Source organism: Oncorhynchus clarkii, chromosome 16, assembly GCF_045791955.1.
Source record: "Oncorhynchus clarkii lewisi isolate Uvic-CL-2024 chromosome 16, UVic_Ocla_1.0, whole genome shotgun sequence".
Taxonomy (NCBI): Eukaryota; Metazoa; Chordata; class Actinopteri; order Salmoniformes; family Salmonidae; genus Oncorhynchus; species Oncorhynchus clarkii.
The window spans coordinates 66,354,546-66,365,295 of NC_092162.1; the positions used below are offsets into that span (position 1 = coordinate 66,354,546).

The window sequence follows — 10,750 nt, forward strand, 5'->3', positions numbered from 1 at the left end:
TCAAACGACCTCCACTCATCACTGTAAAACGCTCCCTGAAACACTTCAGCGAGCAGGCCTTTCTAATCGACCTGGCCGGGGTATCCTGGAAGGATATTGATCTCATCCCGTCAGTAGAGGATGCCTGGATATTTTTTTTAAATGCCTTCCTAACCATCTTAAATAAACATGCCCCATTCAAGAAATTTAGAACCAGGAACAGATATAGCCCTTGGTTCTCCCCAGACCTGACTGCCCTTAACCAACACAAAAACATCCTATGGCGTTCTGCATTAGCATCGAACAGCCCCCGTGATATGCAGCTGTTCAGGGAAGCTAGAAACCATTATACACAGGCAGTTAGAAAAGCCAAGGCTAGCTTTTTCAAGTAGAAATTTGCTTCCTGCAACACTAACTCAAAAAAGTTCTGGGACACTGTAAAGTCCATGGAGAATAAGAACACCTCCTCCCAGCTGCCCACTGCACTGAAGATAGGAAACACTGTCACCACTGATAAATCCACCATAATTGAGAATTTCAATAAGCATTTTTCTACGGCTGGCCATGCTTTCCACCTGGCAACTCCTACCCCGGTCAACAGCACTGCACCCCCCACAACAACTCGCCCAAGCCTTCCCCATTTCTCCTTCTCCCAAATCTGCTCAGCTGATGTTCTGAATGAGCTGCAAAATCTGGACCCCTACAAATCAGCCGGGCTAGACAATCTGGACCCTTTCTTTCTAAAATGATCTGCCAAAATTGTTGCCACCCCTATTACTAGCCTGTTCAACCTCTCTTTCGTGTCGTCTGAGATTCCCAAAGATTGGAAAGCAGCTGCGGTCATCCCCCTCTTCAAAGGGGGTGACACTCTTGACCCAAACTGCTACAGACCTATATCTATCCTACCATGCCTTTCTAAGGTCTTCGAAAGCCAAGTCAACAAACAGATTACCGACCATTTCGAATCTCACCATACCTTCTCTGCTATGCAATCTGGTTTCAGAGCTGGTCATGGGTGCACCTCAGCCACGCTCAAGGTCCTAAATGATATCTTAACCGCCATCGATAAGAAACATTACTGTGCAGCCGTATTCATTGATCTGGCCAAGGCTTTCGACTCTGTCAATCACCACATCCTCATCGGCAGACTCGACAGCCTTGGTTTCTCAAATGATTGCCTCGCCTGGTTCACCAACTACTTCTCTGATAGAGTTCAGTGTGTCAAATCGGAGGGTCTGCTGTCCGGACCTCTGGCAGTCTCTATGGGGGTGCCACAGGGTTCAATTCTTGGACCGACTCTCTTCTCTGTATACATCAATGAGGTCGCTCTTGCTGCTGGTGAGTCTCTGATCCACCTCTACGCAGACGACACCATTCTGTATACTTCTGGCCCTTCTTTGGACACTGTGTTAACAACCCTCCAGGCAAGCTTCAATGCCATACAACTCTCCTTCCGTGGCCTCCAATTGCTCTTAAATACAAGTAAAACTAAATGCATGCTCTTCAACCGATCGCTACCTGTACCTACCCGCCTGTCCAACATTACTACTCTGGACGGCTCTGACTTACTACGTGGACAACTACAAATACTTAGGTGTCTGGTTAGACTGTAAACTCTCCTTCCAGACCCATATCAAACATCTCCAATCCAAAGTTAAATCTAGAATTGGCTTCCTATTTCGCAACAAAGCATCCTTCACTCATGCTGCCAAACATACCCTTGTAAAACTGACCATCCTACCAATCCTCGACTTTGGCGATGTCATTTACAAAATAGCCTCCAATACCCTACTCAACAAATTGGATGCAGTCTATCACAGTGCAATCCGTTTTGTCACCAAAGCCCCATATACTACCCACCATTGCGACCTGTACGCTCTCGTTGGCTGGCCCTCGCTTCATACTCGTCGCCAAACCCACTGGCTCCATGTCATCTACAAGACCCTGCTAGGTAAAGTCCCCCCTTATCTCAGCTCGCTGGTCACCATTGCATCTCCCACCTGTAGCACACGCTCCAGCAGGTATATCTCTCTAGTCACCCCCAAAACCAATTCTTTCATTGGCCGCCTCTCCTTCCAGTTCTCTGCTGCCAATGACTGGAACGAACTACAAAAATCTCTGAAACTGGAAACACTTATCTCCCTCACTAGCTTTAAGCACCAACTGTCAGAGCAGCTCACAGATTACTGCACCTGTACATAGCCCACCTATAATTTAGCCCAAACAACTACCTCTTTCCCTACTGTATTTTATTTATTTATTTTGCTCCTTCGCAATTGTAAATGAGAACTTGTTCTCAACTAGCCTACCTGGTTAAATAAAGGTGTTCTCAACTTGCCTACCTGGTTAAATAAAGGTCTTCTCAACTAGCCTACCTGGTTAAATAAAGGTGTTCTCAACTGGCCTACCTGGTTAAATAAAGGTGTTCTCAACTGGCCTACCTGGTTAAATAAAGGTGTTCTCAACTTGCCTACCTGGTTAAATAAAGGTGTTCTCAACTGGCCTACCTGGTTAAATAAAGGTGTTCTCAACTTGCCTACCTGGTTAAATAAAGGTGTTCTCAACTGGCCTACCTGGTTAAATAAAGGTGTTCTCAACTAGCCTACCTGGTTAAATAAAGGTGTTCTCAACTAGCCTACCTGGTTAAATAAAGGTGTTCTCAACTAGCCTACCTGGTTAAATAAAGGTGTTCTCAACTGGCCTACCTGGTTAAATAAAGGTGTTCTCAACTAGCCTACCTGGTTAAATAAAGGTGTTCTCAACTAGCCTACCTGGTTAAATAAAGGTGTTCTCAACTAGCCTACCTGGTTAAATAAAGGTTAAATAAAGGTGTTCTCAACTAGCCTACCTGGTTAAATAAAGGTGTTCTCAACTGGCCTACCTGGTTAAATAAAGGTGTTCTCAACTAGCCTACCTGGTTAAATAAAGGTGTTCTCAACTAGCCTACCTGGTTAAATAAAGGTGTTCTCAACTAGCCTACCTGGTTAAATAAAGGTGAAATAAAAAAATTAAATAAAAAAATATTCCATATGGATAGTGCAGTGCTCCTAAACCTCATTTGGCTGTGCAGTAGGTCATATCAGGACGTTGTGAGGTAAAATCATAATAATAATAATCATGCAAGATGGTAAACAGACATCAGTGTCAGTGGCCTCAGATGATCTTAAGGCTGGAACTGTCAATCAAAAGCAATTATGTATTTATTTTATAAAACATCATTGCACAATATCAGACATCATAATTAGCAAATGAAAACACAAGACATGGCAGCTCTCGATACGCAGCTCAACAGTGAGCCCTGAAAGGCAGGTGTACCCGTATTGTACGGCCTCTTACCTGTAGCAGAATCGGGCTGCGCTGCCCGCTCCATGTCGGCACCCCCGCCTCCTTTGGGTGCAGTAGGATGGAGGGAAAGGCATAGCCTGCAGTGAAGCACTTGTCTGCAGCAGCTCAGAGAGTGTGAGTGTGTGTGTGTAGCAATTAGACAGGGAACCGGCCAGCAAGAATGGAAAGAGATGGGCTGATCTCAGATATCATAGTGAGAAGTAACTCAAAAACAGTGTTAGTAAAGTAAATCCTTATCAGTCCTAAGAGTTTAATTAGTATCAACTAATTACACTGGTATGGAGCGCTGCAGTTAAGAGTCCCAACAATCAACTGAATGACTGACAAAGCTACTTAGAAGTTATGCTGCAAGGTGATTGGGTATCAACGAGGCCTGTGTCGCCAGAGAGGACATAGTCACTGACATTTCACTGACATGTTACTCAGAGATACTGGCTTAATACAAAACACAGACATGTTGCTTAGTAGTTGCCTCCCGAGTCACCAGGAAGTTCAGCCCCGCGGGATTTTAACAAACAAATGCTGCAAATCATCACACTCCATTAGAATACACCGTTTGTTGAATTAATGAACCAGTCACAAACTTCATCAAAAATCATTTAATGGGACATAGGCTTATGACATGTCCAATAAATAGAGAATAACAAAAGGGATTTCAAATGGGATGGAGACTACAGCTACACATGTTTATTATATTCGCAAAGGTCTGTCTTTAACACGGACAAAAAAAAAAACTTTTTTTTAGCAATTACCAAAACATGCACATTCAATAATCCCTACGGATAAAATACAGAAGACTGTGACTGTAGGAAAAAAGGGGACAATGACCGACAATTTGCACAAATTGCAGCTACATTTTATACAGATGAGGTACAATAACAATCTGGTTGGCAGTTACTGGAAGAGCTGGATGAGGTACTCTACGCATGTGTTTACAACAACTTGAAACAAATCAGAACACACAACAACAACAAGACAATTAGAGCAAGCGTCCAGCCACTAATACAGTGTATTGCTGTGATTTAGTAGTCCTGCATTTCTCCAAAGCCAAACAGGATAACTTCACAATAACACAAGCCTGAACACAAGCACTAGAACCATTACGCTCATTCTGATGTCATTGATAACGTGTCTGATTGAATTGTGTCAATATTACTAAACATGGCTGCTGGCCTCTCATCCAGAGCCGAGGACTGGAGGGAGGGGATTGTCCAAAAAACCTCCGCTGCTGTGACAGTATATTGATAATCATGACCAATACGAGTCAGTTTGGTCTTCACATTGCTATTGCGCTGTTGTTTTCAGAGATTGTGTGGCAGTGGGAAAATTATACATAATTCTAGATGTTTGGAGAACATTACATAAGTCTAAAATTGCAGCTTCTGTGGGGCTGAAAGTTCTTAATTTCGTCTCCTGGATACCTGTGCACAAATTCTGCATTGTCCAAATAGCTTCTCTATTGTCTGACTCCAAACGCCACTCTCTCACCCTCCCTCCCGTTTCCCTCCAGGCTTCACAGATGAGTCTCTCCAGTCCTAAGTCTCTCCCCCTTCCTTCCAGGCTTCACAGATGAGTCTCTCCAGTCCCAGGTCTCTCCTCCTCCCCCTGGGGTCTCCTGCTCTCTGCAGCGGCTGATATCTTGAGGGCGTCTCCTGGTGACTTGGCCTACGTCCTTCTCCGCTTGGCTCCACCGGGGCTGGACGGGTTGCTGCTGGAGTTGAGTACCTTCTCAGTTGCACGATTCCTCTTCCTCTTGTCTGCTGCCTCCTTCCCTGGGCCACCCTCAGAGGAACCTTTCTCTCTGTCTCTGTCTCTCTCCTTGTCTTTGCTGACGGCCCTCTCTGTCATCTTCACCGAGGAGTTGCTGCCTGAGAGAGAGGAGGAGAGAAAGAAAATATTGAGTTGTCAGGTAAAGGGAGAGTGGTTTTGGAAATGATTGAAGTTTCAAAAGATTCTGCATCACTCAGTCCAAGTTCTGAAAGTTGACCTGTGAAACCAAATGTTTTAGATCCTCTCTCAGATCAGTGACTGCCCTCTCAGATCAGTGACTGCCCTCTCAGATCAGTGACTGCCCTCTCAGATCAGTGACTGCCCTCTCAGATCAGTGACTGCCCTCTCAGATCAGTGACTGCCCTCTCAGATCAGTGACTGCCCTCTCAGATCAGTGACTGCCCTCTCAGATCAGTGACTGCCCTCTCAGATCAGTGACTGCCCTCTCAGATCAGTGACTGCCCTCTCAGATCAGTGAAGAAAACAGTAAGTGACAGCTCCTACAGTGACTGTGACTTTGTAGGGTATGATAGACTCAAATGAAGCCCGTTGTTATTCTAGTGTGCGGCGATAGGCTAGTGTTTGCTGTGTACATCCATTGGGAATATCATGTACCTTAGAGCAGAGTCCCAGTGGAGGACACAGAGGACCAGAGTTGAGTTCAACAGACAAACGCCATTCAAATAGTATAAAGAAAGGAATGGCAGAAGAGCGAAAAGGCAGGTTCAAGATCACCGTCCATTTGAAGCTTGCCATTATATAAGTCCTAAAACTCCATCAAAACAATATAGAATTATACATTTTTTAAAAATGGCATGCCATGCTTAAAAATGTTCTCAAACCTAAGTTAAAAGGAGAGAAAAAGAGAAAGTGAAATAAAGACAGACGCACATGTTCTGTGCACTAGGCGGGCGGTCGCTCTAAAGAACCTCCGGTTCTGATCTGTTCTACACCGAGGTCAAGCTGGAGTTTTAGAACAGAGCAAACGAGTTCTTCTGTCCATACCTCTCAAAATCCTGGCCAGCAGCCATACAGGGACTCAGACCTTTAAAACCAGCCAAATGACAAGAGTTAGGGATGCCGCTTTGTGAGCCAGAGGAGAAGATATGTACGGACCTAGTCCAAATAAGGCTCAAGTCAGACAGAAAGAGGAGGAGTTATGTACGGACCTAGTCCAAATAAGGCTCATGTCAGACAGAAAGAGGAGGAGTTATGTACGGACCTAGTCCAAATAAGGCTCACGTCAGACAGAAAGAGGAGGAGCACATGAGGTGAAATACAGCTAATGCAATTGAATGAGGGAGAGAACCTTCTTCATGCGTGGCTGGGGAGTCTCGTTCTTCTTTCAACTCGTCTTTCATGTCGTCCTCAGACACCAGTTTACCTGTTCAGGGCAGGAATAATATAATAATATGCCATTTAGCAGTCTAACAGCGTCTTGTGTGCATACATTTTATGTACAGTCGGGTGGAAGAGAGATGTATACATTTGTATTTATTACGTTTATTTGAGCAGGGACAACGTACAAAATAACAAATGTCTCAGTAACGTACCAAATTTAGCAGCTCATTTACATCCTCAAGCCAAATATGGACTTTCTAGTAACTCAGCATTTTTGTAAGTATGGTGGATTCTGAAGAGAGGAGAGGAGAGTGAAGGGAGAGGAGAGTGAAGGGAGAGGAGAGTGGAGGGAGAGGAGAGAGGAGAGGAGAGTGAAGAGAGTGAAGAGAGTGGAGAGGAGAGAAGAGAGAAGGAGAGAGGAGAGAGTGAAGAGAGTGAAGAGAGTGAAGAGAGTGAAGAGAGTGAAGAGAGTGGAGAGAGTGGAGAGAGTGGAGAGAGTGGAGAGAGTGGAGAGAGTGGAGAGAGTGGAGAGAGTGAAGAGAGTGAAGGGAGAGGAGAGGAGAGGAGAGAAAAGAGAAGGAGAGAGGAGAGAGACGAGAGGGGGTTTACCTTCTTTTACTTTTTGAATCATCTCCTCTGGAAGATTGAAGCTCTTCTCTGAGTTGGGAAATGGCAATATTTCTGACTCATGCTGCAGTGGACAGAATGTGTGACAGTATTCAGTGTTAAATTACAGAGGAAAGATAGCGGCTGACTGACTCTAGAACACTCTATTTCAAAAACGGCCAGAGAAAGATTAAGACGCTCTACTCACCAAGGCCGACATGTCATACATAGTTCCCAGGTGGTCCCAGATCACCTTTGATGACACTTGCCTCCCAATATTCTGACTGAATTTATCCCGGATGCAGATCATGTGAAAGTGGCGATTTACCCCTGCAGAGAAAATAAGAATGTAAAGCAACGTCTTCAAATAGTGGGAGGGGAAAAAAAAAATTGACAAAAAAAATAACATTTGTCAAAGACTCCAGTCACAGACTGTTCTCTCTGCTACCGCACAGCAAGCAGTACCAGAGCACCAAGTCTAGGACCAAAAAGCTCCTTAACAGCTTCTACCCCCCAAAGCTATAAGACTGCTGAACAATTAATCAAATGGCCACCAGACTATTACATTGACCCCCCCTTCCTCCATTTGTTTTGTACACTGCTGCTACTCGCTGTTTATTATCTATGCATAGTCACTTCACCCCTACCTACATTACCTCTAACCTGTACTCCCACACACTGACTTGGTACCGGTACCCCCTGTATAATAGCCTCGTTATTGTTATGTTACTTTTTATTCTACTTTAGTTTATCTGGTAAATATTATCTTAACTCTTTACTGAACTGCTCAGTCGGTTAATAAGGGCTTGTTGGTGGCGGCAGGGTAGCCTAGTTGTTAGAGCGTTGGACTAGTAACCGGAAGGATGCAAGTTCAAACCCCCGAGCTGACAAGGTACAAATCTGTCGTTCTGCCCCTGAACAGGCAGTTAACCCACTGTTCCTAGGCAGTCATTTAAAATAAGAATGTGTTCTTAACTGACTTGCCTAGTTAAATAAAGGTAAAATAAATAAACATTTCACGGTATTCGGCGCATGTGATAAAATACATTTTGATTTAGGATGACAATGATTTAGGATGACAATCTGACAACGGATAATTATTAGCGAAAAAGTACAAAAGTAGATAGAGTAGCAAGCTAGCTAGCTGGTTTATTTGTTATAATGATGCACATCACGCTATTACCATATGGATACTTATTCAATTAAATGTTGTTTTTGTTTTTTACTCTATTATTGATTATTCTACCGCAATGTTGATGGAGTTAGCAAAAGATTTCACTGCACCTTTTAAACATGCAGTAAACTGTGTCCTTGACTAATACTACAGTAGTTAACAGCATGCAACATACAAAAATAAAGACATACACTTGAATTTGTCACAAGAAGCTGCTTGTGTTAGGATTTCCAGATGTATGTCAGCTCAGGAATAAACTTAACTAGATACCTCCTTGAATACATTTGGCCAACACTTTTAAGACAAAAAAACAAACATGCACCGTTGAACAACAAGCTGAAATGAGGGGTGGGTATCATTTGTGTAACGTTCCCACAGAGTAGCATGATTTATTCACAAAGAAAACCACGTAGTTACTTCTTAATGTTTGTCCATAGGCTAACCAGAGTCGGGACAGACATGTTTCGGAATAAAAACGTAGTGAGGGAAAACTTAAATGAAATAGCCCATCCCCTACCCGGTATCTTATTTCTGCCGCGATACAACTTTGTATGCATTGTTTATTGGCAACCTTGTTATTTACCAAGTTTTTGGAACAGATTCGTTCCACAAATTATACCCACCGATAAAATGGTCAACAACTGTGGGAGTTCATTGATATGTGTAATTGTCTGACTATATATGAATAGCTGGCTTGTTAACTTGTTATGGTTGGCAGGCTTTCGTCCTCCGCGTCGGATCTCCACTACAGCCCGGGGATTTTCAGGCCTACACGATTAACACACTAGCTGGTTATCGGTTTTATTCTTACCTACGGGTTTGTGACCTAGCATCGCATGGAACAGGCACACCTCGACTTCTTGACTCCATACGACCGAGTCTTCGATGGTACTGATGCCCGACTCTGCTTGTTTACCGTCAGCTGGAACAAGCTCGGCTTCCCCCATGCCTGTTCTCCTTCTCCAATAACAAAACACTGAAATCAAAGATTTTAACAACTGACCCAAATGAACACAAGAAACACCACAGCAGGCTGTCTTATTCTTCGATTACGTTAATGGCGGGGGGAATCCAATATGTTGCATTACCGCCCCCTACTGAATTATAGTATAGATCCATTACACTTTGTGATACATAAATTGGAAGGGGGAACCGGGAAAAATAAAAAATATATATATTTAAAAAATATGTATATATTAACCTACAATCTAACGCTACACGCATTAAAACCCACCACCTTATTCCACTACTTTAACCCTATCTGACCCTACCCCAGACCAACGGCCTGAGAGGACGGAGCGTGACCACTCAACACACCCTGTAACTCTTCTGAAGTAAAATATCGTAGCCCCAAGTACTTCTCTGCAGCAGCCAACACAACATATATTTTGTGTGAGGGCTACCTGCACCACTGTCTCCGTTTCCTGGCAATATTCACACTTTCCTATTGGATGCTTTCCTATCACATTTAAAGTCTTATTCAACTAGCTAGTGTCCCACCCTTCATCCTGTAAAATTAGACTCCTCACTTCTGTCTCTTCCTGCCATCCTCCAATCCCTGACTTTCCTCTGTACTTGAAATAAATACCCGCCCTTAGTATCTCTATTCCTCTGCTCCTGCAGTTTCTGTACCACCACTGTCCATATCAGGCTCTTTGCCTCTGCCTTGCTCATTGAAACTACATCAACATCCCCACTACTAAGTGCTTGTTTAGCCAGTACATCAACTGCCTCATTCCCCTCCAACCCCACATGGGCTGGGACCCAAGTAAATCTTATCTGTATTCCCATCTGTGTAATCCTACCATGGGTTTGGAGCACCTCATAAAGCAGGTCTTGTCTGCTACGTGAGCTAAAGGACTGCAGACTCATCCACACTGCACATGAATCAGAGCAAATAACTGCTCTGTCAGGCTTGACTTCCTCCACCCACTGCAAGGCCAACAGTGTGGCCATCAGCTCCCCTGTATATACAGCCAGATGATCTGTAATACGTTTCCTGACTCCCCCCCCCCCCCCCCCCCCCCCACATTCCTGCACTACAAATGCTGACCCAGTACATCCTGTCCTTGGATCTCTTGAACCATCTGTGTAAATGGCCACAACATCCTGATACACAGTATCCAGACGTCTCTTAAACCAATCAGATGGATCAACACCCTCCCTTCCTTTCAAGGTCTCTCCAACACTTTGAGGTTAACTACTGGAGGCGGGAGTGGCCGTGATGGGTTCAAAGGAATATCTACCGTTGGACCAAACTCTCTTCCATACAGTCCCGTCTCCTTCGCCTGGGTATTACCCACCCACCCAAAGCTTGAGTGCTGTCCTCGCTCATGTTCCCAGCATGCCTGTAAAATGTATTTTGCAGGATGAGACACCTCATGTAGGTTGACCCATTAATGAATTGCCATCTGCTATCTCCTAATATGCAATGACATATCCCCCATCTCCACCTGTAATGCAGACACAGGGGAGGTCTGACGCCCCACTACATATTCTGAGTCCTTGCCCCTGTATGACATCTAGCCTTTCCAA

The 10,750-nt window shown here is 44.2% G+C and overlaps 1 protein-coding gene across 2 annotated transcripts; it reads right to left on the minus strand.

The window, feature by feature from the left end:
* Positions 1-3,906: 3,906 nt before the first annotated feature.
* On the minus strand, positions 3,907-9,274 carry LOC139368935 (MRG/MORF4L-binding protein-like). 2 transcript variants are annotated; one of them, XM_071108438.1, is made up of 5 exons: positions 9,027-9,274; positions 7,250-7,371; positions 7,045-7,126; positions 6,404-6,478; positions 3,907-5,192 (listed from the first exon to the last, which is right to left on the minus strand). In XM_071108438.1, exons 1-5 carry the CDS (start codon positions 9,160-9,162, stop codon positions 4,990-4,992), a joined length of 618 nt encoding a protein of 205 aa, XP_070964539.1. In that variant the 5' UTR covers positions 9,163-9,274; the 3' UTR covers positions 3,907-4,989. The 2 variants fall into 2 exon arrangements, with proteins under 2 accessions (XP_070964539.1, XP_070964540.1); XM_071108439.1 differs by lacking the exon at positions 6,404-6,478 and having other exon boundaries at positions 3,909-5,192; positions 9,027-9,271.
* Positions 9,275-10,750: the final 1,476 nt, after the last annotated feature.